This window comes from Hyaena hyaena, unplaced genomic scaffold, assembly GCF_003009895.1.
Source record: "Hyaena hyaena isolate Hyena2069 unplaced genomic scaffold, ASM300989v1 scaffold_192, whole genome shotgun sequence".
Classification (NCBI taxonomy): domain Eukaryota; kingdom Metazoa; phylum Chordata; class Mammalia; order Carnivora; family Hyaenidae; genus Hyaena; species Hyaena hyaena.
In genome coordinates this window covers 472,774-489,544 of record NW_024080825.1, presented here as the reverse complement: position 1 = coordinate 489,544, position 16,771 = coordinate 472,774, and the positions used below count along the sequence as shown (strand labels likewise).

The 16,771-nt window shown below is 53.5% G+C and overlaps 1 protein-coding gene across 5 annotated transcripts in view; it reads left to right on the top strand.

Moving 5' to 3' along the window:
• Positions 1-16,606, top strand: part of FMNL3 (formin like 3) — a 54,567-nt gene extending 37,961 nt beyond the window's left edge. Inside the window, exons 5-27 of one of the 5 annotated variants that reach the window (XM_039241424.1) lie at positions 313-396; positions 3,136-3,288; positions 4,509-4,617; positions 4,827-4,903; positions 5,255-5,348; positions 6,479-6,553; positions 7,332-7,442; positions 7,760-7,906; positions 8,313-8,414; positions 9,552-9,831; positions 10,293-10,361; positions 10,457-10,581; positions 10,779-10,981; positions 11,725-11,959; positions 12,137-12,205; positions 12,306-12,386; positions 12,476-12,605; positions 13,294-13,454; positions 13,781-13,882; positions 14,200-14,292; positions 14,575-14,698; positions 14,830-14,946; positions 15,652-15,735. In XM_039241424.1, the coding sequence (XP_039097355.1) occupies positions 313-396; positions 3,136-3,288; positions 4,509-4,617; positions 4,827-4,903; positions 5,255-5,348; positions 6,479-6,553; positions 7,332-7,442; positions 7,760-7,906; positions 8,313-8,414; positions 9,552-9,831; positions 10,293-10,361; positions 10,457-10,581; positions 10,779-10,981; positions 11,725-11,959; positions 12,137-12,205; positions 12,306-12,386; positions 12,476-12,605; positions 13,294-13,454; positions 13,781-13,882; positions 14,200-14,292; positions 14,575-14,698; positions 14,830-14,921 (2,716 nt within the window). In that variant the 3' untranslated portion in view covers positions 14,922-14,946; positions 15,652-15,735. Of the gene's footprint in view, positions 1-312; positions 397-3,135; positions 3,289-4,508; positions 4,618-4,826; positions 4,904-5,254; positions 5,349-6,478; positions 6,554-7,331; positions 7,443-7,756; positions 7,907-8,312; positions 8,415-9,551; positions 9,832-10,292; positions 10,362-10,456; positions 10,582-10,778; positions 10,982-11,724; positions 11,960-12,136; positions 12,206-12,305; positions 12,387-12,475; positions 12,606-13,293; positions 13,455-13,780; positions 13,883-14,199; positions 14,293-14,574; positions 14,699-14,829; positions 14,947-15,651 lie in introns of all 5 variants that reach the window. The other 4 variants (XM_039241421.1, XM_039241423.1, XM_039241425.1 and 1 more) reach the window with 4 other exon arrangements.
• Positions 16,607-16,771: the final 165 nt, after the last annotated feature.

Genomic DNA, 16,771 nt, shown 5'->3' with positions numbered 1-16,771 from the left:
GCTAGACCCTAAGAACTCAGAAAATGATTGAGCCAGGTCCCTGCCCATTTAGGAGAGGATTCCTGAAACCTTGTTTGGCTAACATGGTATTGGAAGGCATTGTACCTTTCCCCATCCCTGGCTCCCCAGCCTAGGAGAGGCCTAGGTCAGTGATGTGACCATGGATGGGTCTGCCATGGGTTTTGAACTTCAGCATTTTCCCAGCGTGATGCTAAGTTCCAGAGGATTCAAGAGTGGGTGTTGGGTCAGAGGCCCCTCCTCACCCTTGACTTACTTTAGCAGACCCCTCCACTGTGTTTCCTTTGTCTGCAGGTGGGTACGGGAGTTTCTGAATGATGAGAACAAAGGCCTGGATGTGCTGGTGGATTACCTGTCCTTTGCCCAATGTTCTGTCATGTGAGTACCACCCTAGGGCCAAGGCTGGGGACCAGCAAGGGAGGACACAGTCCCTTTCTGATTTGCTGAGGAAGGGTGAGGTTGCAGTAGTGAAGATGGGAATGGGGATCCCAGGCCAAGAGGAAAAGCCCAGGCAACAGTGTGGGAGTGGACAGGCAGCCAAGGGGATGTCTGGGATCTGCAAAGAATGCCAGGTGGGGAACAGAAGGAGAGAGATATGGAAAGGGAATTCAGGATCAGAACTCAAAAGATCCAAACTCCAGGCTGAGAGCAGTCCAAGGAAATGCCTTGGCTTCTAGGAGAGATGCCTGGTGGGATTCATTTGCCTTTGGAGAGTTGTCTATAAGAATCTCCTTTGGGTTTCCAAATGTGAAATGTGAGAGGGTTACTCCAGGATCATTGCTGAAGGGCCCCAGGAGCAGTGGACATGACCTTTGACCCAGACTAAAAATGAAGTATTCAGGAGGCTTTTTTTAGCAGATTGGGGACTAGAGGTAGCCCTAAGCAAATTGGTACAGATGAGAAGGCAGCATGAGGTGGTGAAAAAAATGAGGGCTTTCAAGTATGACAACCACAAAGCTGGTTGTAGGCTCAGTTATATCGTTTACTATCTGTGTGACCTCAAGCATATTTGCATCCTCTTCTATAAAAGGGGATCCATGTTCCAGGGCTGTTGTAAGGTTTGATGATAATGTGTGTAAAACAGTGGTGTTTGGAACATAGTAAGTCCATACTGTCCTGGCCACTTTATTGTTAATTATGATTATTTAAGGTTGTGTAACCTACCATAATTACCAGGATATATGGAAAGAGGGATTACAGTGATCATTCATGTGATGACCAGTAAATACTTCAGACTTCTACCCAAGACTTACGTCAGCCTTTGGCTGACCAATCATCCCAGTTTGACCAGGTTTTCCCAGTGTTAGCTCCAGAAGTCCTGAGTCCTGGGGAACTCCTCAGTTCTGGGACTCATTCCTAGGCTAGACTTTCACTTTTGTTGTTACTGTCCTTGCCCGTGGCCATTCTCCTTTGTCCAGCAGATCTTTAGTCTTCTCTCTTTAGGGGTTTGAACCTAAACAAGCCTCTCCTAGCTTTGGCCTGTCACTTTTCCCAGGTCATCTCCTGTTAAAATCAAGAGTGGCCTATTCCTCATTCCTATTCCTGCAGAACTGATGCCTCATGGTCCTCCTATCCCTTTAAAAACCACTCTTTTTATAGAAAGAAATGAAAAACATTTGCTGAAGTGATTTTTTTTAAATTCAGAGCTTTTATAGTAAAAAGATGTAGATCATTTTTCCAAATAAGCCTATCTCATTTGAAAAGCAAGCAAATCCCAGCTGCTCAAAACCAAAATACACTGGATCCTCAGTATAGTATGTTCACAGCAATGTCTTTGACTCTGTTTTTGAAAGAAAGATTCAGGGCAGGGGGAGAGAGTGGAGGGGGAAAAAAGTGCTTTGGGAAGGGTTGAAAGGAAAAGGGTGAAGCCAGATAGAGTTTGGGTGAAGGCATTTATTTGTAAACTGCTTATAGCAGTGCTAGGAAATACTATTATTGATTAGGGGAAGCCACTGCCAAGCCACTGGCAAATTTCCCTGTTAGGGAGACTCCTCTGATGTTTACTTGAGAGACCATCAAACATCTGATTGTCAAGACTATGCAGCCTCCTCTGGCCCCTTTGGAACATTCGGTCATCTGTAGATATCATTTCCTATTTCAGAAAGCCTTGGCCTCTGTGCCTTTGGCCCTGGGGCTGTGCATGTCTGAGCAGAAGGTTCCTTGGGGGAAGAACTTGTAGGAGATGCTTATTCGGTCCTTAATGACCTACTTGGGGAAGGAGGACAGAAAAGAAGAGTGGGACTTGTTTCTCAGACATGGGGATTTGTAAAAGACAATACCTCATGGGTTTGTCACCTCAAGCTGTCCTCCTTGCCCTGGCCACACTCCCAAACTGCTGATGGTGATCACAGAAGTAGAAAGTGACAGAGAAACTGTCCCAACTCCTCTAGGGACTAAGGACCCCAGTCCACACCCTCGACCTGTGATTTCTTCCCCCAGGGAAGCTGAAGCCCAAGGAGCCTCTATATCAGAAAACCTAGAAGTCTCAAGTAGAACCACAAAAAACCCAGTCATTAAAGCCCAGTGCTGATATGGGACCATGGTACTCTTAAACATAGAGGACTGTCCCACTCTAGGTTGGCTGGGACCCCAATTCCTTTCCATTCAGACCTGCCTCATGAACCCAATCCAGAACCAACCAGGCCACTGCAGGGCACCCCTTTGGCCACTGTCATTTGCGAACCAGCAAGACCCACAGTTGGCCTATTCTGCACCACCCTTCCATAGGGCAGCTTCTCCAGGAGAGCCACAGCTCCTTTGGGATGCCCTGTCTAAGGCCGGGAGTACAGAAAGGCTGCCAGCTCTCTGGTCCCTTTGGGCCCAGGAAGAGGTCACTCCTGGAGTTGCTCAGCCAGTGGGGAGCAGCAGCTTGCCTGCGTCAGCCTATCCATGTCCTCTGGGCCCCGTCCTGGCTGCTGACTGTGCCAGCACTGCCCTTGTCCTGTGTTGGTGGCACTCCTGACCAGGGTTGGGTCTCTGCTACCCAATCCCGCTTGCTCTTCTTGCCCTCTTTGCTTCTTATTGCCCTAGAGGTCTAAGGGGTGGGAGTGGGCTTGCCAGGGGGCTTAGCACTGAATTTCTCCTGTGTGTGCGCTTGTGTGTCCTTTCCTGCTCCAGGTTTGACTTTGAGGGTCTGGAGAGTGGTGACGATGGTGCATTTGACAAGCTCCGGTCCTGGAGCAGGTCCATCGAGGACCTGCAGCCACCCAGCGCCCTGTCAGCCCCCTTCACCAACAGCCTCGCTCGCTCTGCACGCCAGTCTGTGCTCCGGTATGTGTGCTCTTGCTCTGCCCGCCTGCCTCCCACCCTAGCCCCCAGTCCAGGTCATGGGTGACAGCGGTGAGTGCTCATTGCTCCTCCCTCCACTCTTGCTTCCAGGCTCAGCTCTCTTGCCCTCTGCCTGCCAGTCTGTCTCTGGTCTGTCCTCTCTGTCTCCTTGACTCTGCCCAGCAATCTGTCCTGGGTAAGTACATCACCCTCGGCTGTGCCCGCCCCATCTGGAGTTCCAGCTCTCCCCTCTCTACACTCCCCTCCTAGGGGCCCCCTCCATTCCTCTTTTTCACTCTGCCCTTCCTCCCAGCCTCTTGGACGAGACTGTCCCTCACCCAGCACCCTGGTCTTCACTGGGTGATCCAGTTCCTGCCCTCCTGTCTGTTTCCCTCTGGCTCTGCATTCTGCCCGTCAGCTGCTCCAAGCCCAGTTCCCACCCAGCCTGCCTGCCGCTTGCCTTCCCTTCACTTCTTCCTTTAGGACTTTTCTCTCCAAGGCTGCTTTGTGTTCTTTTTTTGCAGTATTTTAACAGCCTTCCTGCCCGGAGGCAGGTGGATAGACCGGATGACTTTTCAGAGCCCCTCCTACATAGGGAGGCTTTCCTTTGGGCCCTGTGGCCCTTTCTGTTGCTTCATCCCTCTCGTGGCCATGCTTTTCTCCTGGTCTCCTTTGGGTTTTGTCCTTCTGACTCTTCTCATCATTCTAGTCCTGCGTGAGCAGCCACCATTTGTGCTTCCTCTTTCTTTCATGAAGCATCACTGGGGGCAAAGCCGGATATAGCCCCCAGCCCTCCTATTGCCTTTGGGGTCTGCTCTGCCCTTTCTGGGACATAAAAGTGGGATGGGAACCAAGATGCTCCTGCCCCAGGGAATTTGTGGAAGATGCTGCAACTAGAAGGAGAAGGAGGGAAGGCAGGGATAAGGATAAGGACCCTGGATCCACCTGGAGGACTAGGAAGGCCTGCACATCTACTGTTGTACTTTGGAGGGCCCCTGGGCTCAGGATGGTTTGGGCACTGAATTATAAAGCTGGAGTCCTGGATAGTTACTCACAAAGGCCTGTTGCAGAGAGATGAAAACAGCCAAGCACCCTGTTCCCTTCCCCCAGCCCCCACTCTCTAGACTGTTGGTTCAAGGTCTCCTGCCCCCCTTTTCTGCTGCTGCAGTCAGGGTGATGGTGAGCACTCCTAGTCCCTTCACCAGCAGCCCCCTCTTCCCCAGGTATAGCACCCTCCCTGGGCGCAGGGCTCTGAAGAACTCCCGCCTGGTGAGCCAGAAGGATGATGTCCACGTCTGTATCCTCTGTCTCAGAGCCATCATGAACTATCAGGTAAAGGGGCAGCACTAGCCTTGGATGCCCCACCTGTTATGCCTCATCTGCCAAACTAGAAGAGCTAGGAGGGCACCAGCTTGTAAAAGATGATTTTGGGGGGAAAAAAGGAGCATTTGCTGGAAGGCCTAAAGTCAAGGAGATCCAGCAAGGATCTGCCTTCCCCACCATCAAGGTTTTCCTTCCTCTGTCCTTTCCCCTTGTTACAGTACGGATTCAACCTGGTCATGTCCCACCCCCACGCTGTCAATGAGATTGCACTCAGTCTCAACAACAAAAATCCAAGGTAAGTTCTTTCCCTCCCCTTTCCTCCCCACTGTGCCCAGGGCTCTGGAGATTTGGGCTCCACTTGTCCCTTACAAGAAGTCCTGCCTGGCTTTGGGGTCCTGTGGTCCTCGTCAGTGCCTCGGTTCGGCTCCCTCACTTCAGCTTGAGGAGAAGGAGTGTCCCTGGCTTCCCTCTGGTCTGCACAGCTCAGTGAGGGGCAAGCCTTCCTTCCTCTGCTTCCTTTCCAAAACCCACTCCCCTCACTTCTGAGGCTGTCTCCACTCTCTGAAAGGACTCACCTTGTAGAAGTGAACTGTATGGTAGCCAGGGTGGGGAGCTGGGATGTTAATTGTTTTTCTTCACTCCTTAGGACCAAAGCCCTTGTCTTGGAGCTCTTGGCAGCTGTGTGTTTGGTGCGGGGAGGTCACGAAATCATTCTTGCTGCCTTTGACAATTTCAAAGAGGTCAGTCTCCTGCATCTGTGTGTGTGTGTGCGCACGTGTGTGTTCGGTGAGGAGGTGGGGAGCCAGTTAGGTAAGCACCCTTTCCTGTGATCTCGCACATCCCAGTGATTCTGACACCCCGTGCTTAGCTAGGTAGCCAGTCCCACTGTCTTTTTTTTTTAAACCAAATACAGAACTTCAGTCGTACCAGATCTTATGGCAGGACAGCTCCTGAATGGCCAGCTAAAGATGCCCTCATTCGAGGGCTGTAGGCCAGTGGCCCTAACCAGGCCATGTATCAGGATACCTGAAGAGCTTGTTAAGCTTACAGACCCCTGGGATGCCTGAGTACCTGTGCTTTAACAGGTTTCCTAGGTGGCTCCGAGGCAGTGAACCCACCAGTAGAACCCAAGGCAGATGTGTTTGTGGTGGGAGGAGAAGACAAGCAAGGATCTTCCTGAGTCGTTGGCTGTTATTGATGAGGGGAGAGGAAGCTCCTACTTGGAATTTCCCCAGCCTCTGGGCCTGGCTCTGATACTCTCATCTGCCTGAATATAGGATTCTTCGACATCTAGTCGCAGCTGCTGGGCCCACCCCTTCCTCCTCTTTGGACGTTTTCCCTAGCATCCATTGTTCAAGTCAGGAAACGGCTCTTCCTCCTAGAAGCCAGAGGCTCAGAGGAGTCTCTGAACCCCTCTTAGCACGGGGGCTTTCCTGCACCCTGGTCTCCCCTGTCTGTCCCTACTCGGACCTCAGCCTCCTGCCTCGGCCATGGCCTCCAACCTTCCTCCTCCCTCCTTCCTTCCTTCAACAACTGAGCAACAGTGTTTCTTCTTGGCCTACCCCCTAGAGGCACCTAAAGGCCAAATTAATGGCACAGACTTTACTGGGTTCCCTCAGCAAGTTGATGGGGGGAATCAGGGACCCAGGCAGATGCCAGGTCCCAGGCTTTCTTCTACATGATGAGTTTGTTAAATGTACAGGCTTTCTTCTATGTGTCCCAGTGGCCCCTACATAAAAAGAGTTGTGATTCAGCTTATTCTGAACCAGTTCCTCTGAACCAGTTCCCATGATGTTCCTGGGAGCCAGGGCTCAAGGGCTTAGGTTCTGCATGGGATAGATCTTTTCACTGAGAAAGTTTGTTTGTTCAGGTATGCAAGGAGCTGCACCGCTTTGAGAAGCTGATGGAGTATTTCCGGAATGAGGATAGCAACATCGACTTCATGGTGAGGAACTGGGCCTGGGTTGGGCACATGCCCAGCAGGTCCTGTGCTCCTGGAGAACAAGGCCAGGCCAACAACATATCTTGATATTCTGTGTAGAACCTACAATGATTCTTTCTACTCAGTAAATGCTCCTTGTCCACTTCCCTACCCTAGAGAGCATTTAGAAATGTCAGAGCAATGCCATTTTATGTCTTGGGTCTACCTCCTTTGCCCCCTTTTGTGGCCTTACCTTCCCTGATTTGGATCCTTTCAGAGCTGCTTTGCTTTACCCGAGCTTTTCCTTTCACTTCTCTTCCCTTCAGCCTGGGGTCTTTAAGTAACGTTGCCTCAAGAAATACCTGCTGATGTACAAAAGAAATCGGTTGCATGTTCATTTTCATCTATTTCTCATGTAATTTACTTGTCTTCATAAACTGACTATTAAGTTTGATATTTTTTAAGTTAAAATACTCTTATTCCCAGAAAGACTCAAATTTTTTATTCACTCCTTTTTTTTTTTTAAGTTTATGTATTTATTTTGAGAGAGAGAGTGCGCACAAGTAGGGGAGGGGCAGAAATAAAAGGGAGAGAGAGAATCCCAATGCAGGGCTCGATCTCACGGTCTGTGACATCATGACCTGAGCCAAAGCCAAGAGGTGGGAGCTTAACTGACTGAGCCACACAGGCACCCCCTATTCACTCCTTTTGATTATCCACCTAATGATACTGGTTCTAAAACCCTGGCTCTTTGGTCTCTCCTTTCCCTTCCTACCTCTGACCCTCTGGGCTGCTTCTCCAGGTGGCCTGCATGCAATTTATCAACATCGTGGTGCACTCAGTAGAGGATATGAACTTCCGGGTCCACCTGCAGTATGAGTTTACCAAGCTGGGGCTGGAGGAGTTCCTGCAGGTGAGCTGGGCTAGAGTCCTCACAGGCAAGGAGCTGGGGGGCAGAGGACCAGCTTAGTCACATCACAAAGGGTTTTTCTTTTACAAGAGCCTAGTCACGGATGCTCCTGGAATCCTGCCTATCTTCTGAGGTGTGGGTCTCAGGCCCTTCTGCAGAGGGCTCTCCAGTTAGGCAGCTCCACTGGGTGAGAATATGATATGGGTGCAGAGGAACTCCCTGGGTCTTATGTTCTAGGAATTGGTCATGGAGGGTGGTGAGGACTAAGTCTCTCTCAGGAAGCTCCCCCCAACTACTACTCTCTCTGCTCTTCCCAGAAGTCAAGGCACACAGAGAGCGAGAAGCTGCAGGTGCAGATCCAGGCATACCTGGACAATGTGTTTGATGTTGGAGGTTTGTTGGAGGATGCTGAGACCAAGAATGTGGCGCTGGAGAAGGTGGAGGAGCTGGAAGAGCATGTTTCCCATGTAGGTAGTCTTTTTTTTGCTGCCAGAACCACTGTTGAGGGAGGGGAGAGGACGGGGATATCTCAGTTCCAGGAATCTTGACCTGACCCACTTGCCTTCACATTGAGCCCCAGGGAAGCCTCAGGTCCCAGCATGCTCTGGCCGAGGCCCTGGGTCATCCACAGATTGGAGCACATGCTGACCTCTAGGACTGGGCATGAGATGGCCTCAGGCTTGAGAGAGATGTGGCCTGTTTCAGGTGGTCTCAGACCCTGGGCCCATGGGAGTGATGTAGGGAAGCCACTGGGCCACACTGCCTTTGGAGCCCTGGGTACAGGGGTCGGGCCCAAGTCCTGACTGAGGCTCAGGCTGTGCAAAGTGCCCAGGCTTTAGGGTCAGTGCCAAACCTGCCCTTCCCATCCCATAGCTCACAGAGAAGCTTCTGGACCTGGAGAATGAGAACATGATGCGTGTGGCAGAGCTAGAGAAGCAGTTGCTGCAGCGGGAAAAGGAACTAGAAAGCATCAAGGTACCAAGTAATCTGGAGAAGGGAGTCTCTGACTGGTGCTGGGTACCAGGGCCTGGGATTGGCTTTTCTTTCTCTCTCTTTCTCCCTCCCTCTCTCCCTTCCTTCCTTCTTTCTTTTTTCTTTCTTTCTTTTTGATATTTCTCTTATCAATTTATTTATTATCTCTTTGCTCTTTCATACAGCCAGCTGCATCCTATTATACAAAGTGTATCTGGAAATTGTAGTTTTATATTTGGCTTTTGTTTCTTGAGTCATTTGGCTTTTCTCCCTTGAGATTTTCATGTCTTTGAGAATCCAGATCTTGATTCACCCTTGAGGCACTCAGATGAGGGTAAGCTGATGATTTCACCCTAAGTTTTAGCTGGAGAAGAAAACTGAATCCAGAGTGGGTCAGACACACACAGGGGAGGGTGGGAGCAGGTGGGGCACCCGCAGGCACCTCTGGCATCCAGACCTCTTCCTACTAGTCCATCCTGTTGCTTTTCCCTCCCCTGTGTGATGAGGGGGCTGAGTAGCCCACGTGCTATCCACCAGGTATCCTAAGTCGAGAGACCAGAGGCTTCTGTCTGCCCCTCACCTCATTCATTGTTAGTTATAAAGTCATGCCCCAACCTACCTTTTCTTCCAGAGAAATACAATTATACTGGCTCTACCAAGCTTGGCCAACATCTGCCAAGCCCCTGTTGAGTCCAAAGTGCCGTCCTGGGGAGTATGGAAGTTATGGAGATGGCTAGGGCAGGCTCTTGTCCAGAGGGGGCTGCCACCTGAGCGGTTATACAAGGCCATGTGCAATGAGAACATATCAAGGCACAGAGGGCTGAGGGCAGTGTGGCAGGAGGCTGGAGGTGGGCCTGGGAGCTTTACACAGGAGCAACTCCTGACTCAGGCCTTGAGAAACCAGCAAGACTAAGGCTGGGTCCAGGAGGAAGTGCACTGGAGGGTGTCAGCTGGGTCAGCGACTCTTCTGCTCACCTCTTGTTCTGTGGAACAGCCTCCTCAGCCCCCACCTGGGTTTCTGCTTCTCTCTGCCTCTGGGCACCCTCCCAGAGACCCCAGCTGAGAGACCTCGGGTAGGGGCAATACCTGCTGTGTGTGCCTTCCACTTATCCTTTCCTTAATGGTGCTGTCTCCCAATAGGAGACTTATGAGAACACGAGCCACCAGGTACACACGCTGCGGCGGCTCATTAAAGAGAAGGAGGAGGCCTTCCAGCGCAGATGCCACTTGGAGCCTGGGGCCCGGGGCCTGGAGTCCGTGGGCAGCGAGGCCCTGGCCCGGGTAGGCCCTGCAGAGCTGAGTGAGGGCATGCTGCCCTCCGACCTGGACCTCCTGGCTCCAGCCCCACCGCCCGAGGAGGCCCTGCCTCTGCCTCCGCCACCTGCTCCTCCCCTGCCCCCTCCACCACCCCCATTACCAGGTGAGAAGGACCCTGGGAGCCCTGAGGGGCAGCCTCATCTTGCGGCCAGACCAAAACCTGAGACAACACTGCCTCCCTTAGGGAGAAGCCAGGGATGTAGATAGAAGGATGTGAAGTCATGTGGGGGAGGGTTGAGGGAGGGCAAGAATCTGAGGGAGGCTCAAGTTACTGGGCAGGGGGTGTCCAAGGGCGGACGTGTGTCTCTTTTAAGGATCATGAAGGTGCTGCTCCTGATTCCTCTGTGGACAGCCACAGAGAGGGTTTAGTTCAGAGCAGAAGACAGGGAGCCAGAGGCCAGTGAGACCTGCCCTACCAGTTAGGACCCTGGGCGCCGGAGGGGCAGGGAGTTCACGCATCCTCTTTCCCCAAAAGCCTTTGAGGACAGGTTGGGTGGCATTGGGGAGGGCATCTCTAAAGAGCCTTTTGGACTGTGGGTCACTGTGGCATTTATTTTCCCCCAGACAAATGTCCCCCAGCCCCACCTCTCCCTGGCGCTGCTCCCTCTGTGGTGTTGACAGTAGGCCTGTCAGGTGAGTGTCCCCAGGGCTCTGGGCAGGGCTGGTGGGATGGAGGTAGAGTGTCCGTGTCCTTGGCCCCAGCCTCACTGAACCTCCTTCCAAATTAGCCATTCGTATCAAGAAACCTATCAAGACCAAGTTCCGGCTGCCTGTCTTCAACTGGACAGCACTGAAACCCAACCAGATTAGCGGCACTGTCTTCAGTGAACTTGACGATGAGAAGATCTTGGAGGTAGCAGGGCCTAGAGCCCTCAGGGGTGGGGTTGAGGGCTGGGGACCAGATCATGCTTTTAGCCAGATCTCCTAGCCTTGGAAATGCCCTCAGAATCAGGCCTCCATGAACTAGAGCTGAATGGACACTGGGCATGCTGCCAGGGCCATTAGTAGAATGAGGTGACTGCATTGTCCCTTCTCATCCACTCCTGCCAGGATCTGGACCTGGACAAATTTGAAGAACTGTTCAAGACGAAAGCCCAGGGCCCTGCCCTTGACCTCATCTGCTCTAAGAGCAAGACAGCACAAAAAGCTGCCAGCAAGGTGACCCTGTTGGAAGCCAATCGTGCCAAGAACCTAGCCATCACCCTCCGCAAGGCTGGCCGCTCGGCTGAGGAGATCTGCAGAGCCATCCACACGTGAGGCTCCCACTGACCTTGCCCTGGTCCCCAGCCAGTTGGCAACCCAGTTCTCCACCTAGGATCCTGGTCTTCCCTGGACTGCAGGGTGTTGACGGAAGTGTCTTACACCCTTCATTCATCCACTGGCTTGGCCAGAACTTGGTACATCTGTGCTGTGTGCCAGGCACTGTGTGAGGTGCTGGGGATTCAGCGCAAACCTTCACTCAAGTTGCTGCCAGTCTAAGCAGAACAGTTCAGTAGCATGGGTGATAACCACCTAGGTGGTAGAGATTCAGGCAGCTTTGGGGGAACAGGGCAGGCTAGGTAGCAAAGCTTGGTGATTCAGAAGGCTTCCCAGAGGAGGCGAGGAAATATATGAAGTCCATTTCAGTGCCTGGAGGGAGAAGCATGGTGCCCTAGGTACTGAAAATTAACAATGACTTCAGCATAGGAGGAGAGTGGAAGAGACAGGGTAGAGACAAATGGGCAGAAGTCTTGGAGGCTGAGCCTCATAAACTTGTGTTAAGATTTCTTCCCTAAGGGTAAGGGGGTGGGGGGACACTGAAGGGTTTTAAAACAGGCCATGGACTGTTCACCTAGGATGTTACTCAAGCTCTGATAGATGAGGCAATAGGCTCTCTGCCTCTGGCTGTGTCCTGCTCGCCGACTCTACCTGCAGTCCTTCTAGGAGCTGGAGAAAAAAATGGATGATGGATAATGGGCATATGCAAGACCTCAGCTCACTCCTTCCTCCTGCACAGGTTTGACCTACAGACACTACCAGTGGACTTCGTGGAGTGCCTGATGCGCTTCCTGCCCACAGAGGCTGAGGTGAAGCTGCTGCGGCAATATGAGCGGGAGCGGCAGCCCCTGGAGGAGCTGGCAGCTGAGGACCGCTTCATGCTGCTCTTCAGCAAGGTGGAGCGGCTAACCCAGAGAATGGCCGGCATGGCCTTCCTGGGCAACTTCCAAGACAACCTGCAGATGCTCACACCGGTATAGCCTCTACCCAAATCAGGGTCATCTGTGGCTACCCCATCACCTGCTAGTCACCTCCCCTGCCCTGTCAGACTCCCCGACCCCCTGCCACATCCAGCCCCTCTTGGACTTTGCCCACCAACCCCCCCCCCCCCCACCGGCCTAGGCTTACACAGCTCTTCATCTTCCTTCCAGCAACTCAATGCCATCATTGCAGCCTCTGCCTCTGTCAAGTCCTCTCAGAAGCTGAAGCAGATGTTGGAGGTGAGGAGAGGATGTGGACGCAGGCACCAGTGGGCCTGGGGCCTGGGTGGAGGAAGGAGCCCGCGGGGCATGGCCTGACCTCCATGCATCTTTTGGACAGATCATACTTGCACTGGGGAACTACATGAACAGCAGCAAGCGAGGAGCTGTGTATGGCTTCAAGCTCCAGAGCCTGGATCTGGTAAGATGGTGGGGACAACCCAGGGCCAGGAAGCCTGAGGAGCCATGGTGTTTGGCCCTCTCTCACTGCTCCCTGCCCCGCTCTCTCAGCTGTTGGATACCAAGTCCACTGACAGGAAGATGACACTGCTGCATTTCATTGCACTGACCGTGAAGGAGAAATACCCAGACCTGGCCAACTTCTGGCATGAGCTACACTTCGTGGAGAAGGCTGCAGCAGGTAAGGGGAGCTTGGCCCAGTGAGCCTGCCCTCGTGTCTAGCCCAGGACAATCCCAGGAAGCTTAGGAGAGGGAACACTTGGGTCCTTTGTTTCTGGCTTTTGTTATCTCCCTTCTGGCCACTTCAAAGCTTTCCCCTAGGGCCACGGGTAGGGGCTACCCCTGAGGGAGCCTTCCTGCAGGCACCCGCCTAGCCCATCCCTTCCCACTTGGGTGCCATGAGAGTAGGCAGAGGTAGGCAGCAGTGGCTCTTCATTCCCAAATCCCTCATGCTGGCCCCAGAGACTGCATTTCTCTGTGATACATGTCAAGAGCTTAGAAAAACCATAAAGCCCCCACAGACATAAGGCAGCTGTTATTTCTGCCCCACTCATGAAAACTGGTCCAAGCTTGAGGCAGTTCCATTTTGGAGACCAGCAGTCTCTCTGGCTTGCTTTTCTGTGCTGCCTTGCTCTTTGGGGTCATGAGCTCATAGCCCCCATTCCTTTTCCTTGCCTGTGAGAGCCCCGTAAGCTTGGTGTGCCCTTCTCTGTGTCCACCAGATGGCTCAGGAAGCAGAGGCAGGAGAACCTGCTTGCTGCAGTGGGGGTCGGGGTGGGGGGGTTGGACAGAATTCTGTGTAGCTCTGGGCTCGAAGGTGGGCATGGTGGCCCCTGGGTAGGCCTCAGCCCAGGCTCTGGTGACCACAGTGTCCCTGGAGAACGTGCTGCTAGATGTGAAGGAGCTGGGCCGTGGCATGGAGCTGATCCGGCGGGAATGCAGCATACATGACAACAGTGTCCTTCGGAATTTCCTCAGCACCAACGAAGGCAAACTGGACAAGCTCCAGCGTGATGCCAAGACAGCCGAGGTGGGCAAAGGGTGGAGGCAGGTGGGAGCAGTGTCCCTCCAAGTGAACTTTGTTCTGGTTCTTGAACCAAAGAACTTTTACCACATGGTTGGTTGGCTGGCTGTACGTGGTGGAGAAGGGGCATTGGCGGGGGGCGGGGTGCGTAGAAGTTGCCCCTGGGGACATATTATAAGGAGCTTTGGGAGCCCCAGGCTCTCTTCCATCCCACAGGGCTGGTGCTGGTTTTCCTCCTTTGGCCTTGAGCTCTGCTTTTTGTGAGCCTCCTGTCCCCAGTGGGGAGCCAGGCTTCTCTGCCAGGCTGATCCCTCTGTCCACCCCTTCCCCAGGAGGCCTACAATGCAGTTGTGCGCTACTTCGGTGAGAGTCCCAAGACCACACCCCCTTCTGTATTCTTCCCGGTATTTGTCCGATTCATTCGTTCTTACAAGGTGAGCGGAAGAAAGGCCTTTCAAAAGGAGTTTGGCTGGAAGAAAATTGGTAGGGGGAGGGAGGGCTGGGCTCCAAGTCCTCGGAGTCCTGGGAGGGAGCTATGGAAGCTGGCCACAGGCCTCTCAGCTGTGAACGGGTGGTCAGGGTGGGAGCCCAGGCCCTTCCTGTCATTGTTCGGAGCAGGAAGTGCCCCTCCAGAGGGTGGCCACCTGGGGTTGCTGGCCCCACTGCCACCCATTCTCCACCCTCTGTGTCAGCCCCTCCCCTCAAAGCCTGTGTGAGCCTCACCCCCCCGCCCAACTCCCATGGTTCTTAGGAAGCAGAACAAGAGAATGAAGCTAGAAAGAAGCAGGAGGAGGTAATGCGGGAGAAGCAGCTGGCTCAGGAAGCCAAGAAACTGGATGCCAAGGTGGGTGGGACCAAGAGCTGGGGCATGGCGGAGAGCACAGCAAAGGATTAGGAGGGGGTGGGGAAAGAGCTTGAGAGGTGGAAAACTGGAGCCCAGAGACCACCCAGAGGGTCCAAGCCTGGAGGCTGGGGAGAGGGGCTTTGGGAGGGGATTCCTAGGCAATGATTGGGAGTGGGCTGCTGTATACAATCAAGGGCATCTTCAGACCTGCATCTCAGACCAGGAACCAGTCCCATGATAGGTTAATGATGACTCCCTTCCCCTTCACATGCTCGGCCCCAGACCCCGTCCCAGCGGAACAAGTGGCAACAGCAGGAGCTAATTGCAGAGTTGAGGAGGCGCCAGGCCAAGGAGCATCGGCCTGTTTACGAGGGGAAGGACGGTACCATTGAGGACATCATTACAGGTGGGGCCCTTGTCCTTCCCTTGGGTCTGGCCACTAGGCCCAGCTCCCAAACTCCAACCCTACCCCTTTGGGCCCTCTTCCCACCCCATCCCCATGAGGCCTGACCACTGTGTCTCTTTCCTGGGCCACAGTGCTGAAGAGTGTCCCTTTCACGGCCCGTACTGCCAAGCGGGGCTCACGCTTCTTCTGCGATGCAGCCCACCATGATGAGTCAAACTGTTAACCCCCAAGACTGGGGCCCTTGACAGGTACTGGGCACCGCAGCTGTCCCCTCTGCATGCCCACCTCCCAGGACTCCTGCTGGGCCCACAGGCACCTCCTCCCCTGCATGACTTGGAATCATCCCCTGGCAGCCTTGCGGTGATGGGGGCATATACTTCTCTACTTGCATGCCCCATGCTCTGAGAACCATGGCTTGTCCCCTGCATGTGCCCTCAGGGAAGTGTTCTCTCTCCCACTAATGCTGTCCTGGCTTCTACTAAGACTCAAGGGGCAGGGAGTTTCCAGAGCAGGCAGGACCAGGCTACCACTTCTCATTGCTAAGGCTCCATTCCTGGGCCTGGGTATCCTTTGTGACTTGTGCCCCCTCCATCCCCATCATAAGAGCTCTGGCAGTAGCTTCTGCCCAGGGGGGTATTTTGTGATCCTTGACCTGTACCCTGATATTCAGTCTACCTGGGGTCTCTCCCCAGTTTCTGGCTATTGCTGAGTCTACTTTGTTTCTGCCACTGCCCAGTGGTCTCTAGTAACCCCCACCTGGTCCTCTGAAAATGCAGAGCCCTAGAAGTGTCCTGATCATTCCCTCTACCTTCCTTTAAGCTTCTCCCTCATTGGCCTCATGGCTGGCTTTTCTTTGGCTCTGCCTGTGGGGCTGCTCCTAAAGAGACTGTTCTTCAGAGGGCGGGCCTGGCCCAGCCTCCCTGCCTGTTCACAGGCCTCCGTTTTTCCCACAGGCCTCCACCGCCAGCCCATTGTCGTTCGCCACCAAGCCAGGAGTGCCGCACCACCCAATGGGCCCCCTCGGGCTCCAGGCCCCCACTAAGGCCCTCTTGGTGGCAGAAGCACTTCAACTCTCAGAGTCCTGCAAGTCCAACCTGTGGACCTGGAGCCCTGGAATTGGCTGAGGGTGCAGCAGAGGGCTATGCTGCTTTCAACCCAGCATCCATCCCAGCACTCAGAGCTGCACGTGCCTGATGTCAGTGTGGGCACTGGGTCTTTTGGGGCCTGACACTCCCCTGGTGCCTCTAGTACTGCACTTTGCCCCTCCAGGGTCTTCTTTTCCTGAAAGGTCACCAATGGTCAACTCAGGGCTGGGAAAAATCATTTCTAGCCTTAGCCTATACTGGGGCCAGTAGGCCCTTGTCACTAGGCCAGAGGGACAAGAGGAGAAAGCAACTATCCCTTCTTTTTCCCTTCCTTTTTGCAGCTCCATGGTCAGCTGTGGTCTGGAAGTATCCAGACTTAGGGAGTACCTTACCAGTCTCAGATCATCTTTTACCAGGAGCAAGGCCCACCTAAGCCTGGGCCCCACCCAGCTGTGCCCTGGTGATAAGGGTAGAGGAAAGATGCCACGCTTACTGCCCTTGGCCCTTTCCACTCTAGGCTGACTCTGTTCTTGTTGAAGTGAGCAGAAGGGTAGAGGTTTTCCCTGCCCCTGCCCCTGCTCCAGGATAGCTAGAGAAAGGGTGTGACATCAGCATCCTCACTTCCTCTCCACTGCAAGGGTTTGTTTTGGCAGGGGGCAGGGGACATGGTGGTCTTAGCTATTTTCTTAGTCTCCTGCCAGTTTCTTCTCAGCCCCTGGAGGAGAATACAGGGAGCCACTTCTTTTTGTACATGTATCACCTCCCTTCTCTCGTGTACATAAATCCCAGACCTTTTTTCTCTCAACAAAGGCTTGAAGCACCAGGCCTGACTCTGTCTCCTTTTTCTCAGTGTGGGGACTAGGGTGGCCATTTGGCCTGACCTGAACCTTGGAGACGGAAAGGAGGCTGCATGGAGCTGCCATCTGCTTGGGGGAGGTGAGCACAAGAGCCTGGGGAAGGGGAACCAGGCTGCGTGGGCTCCAACCAC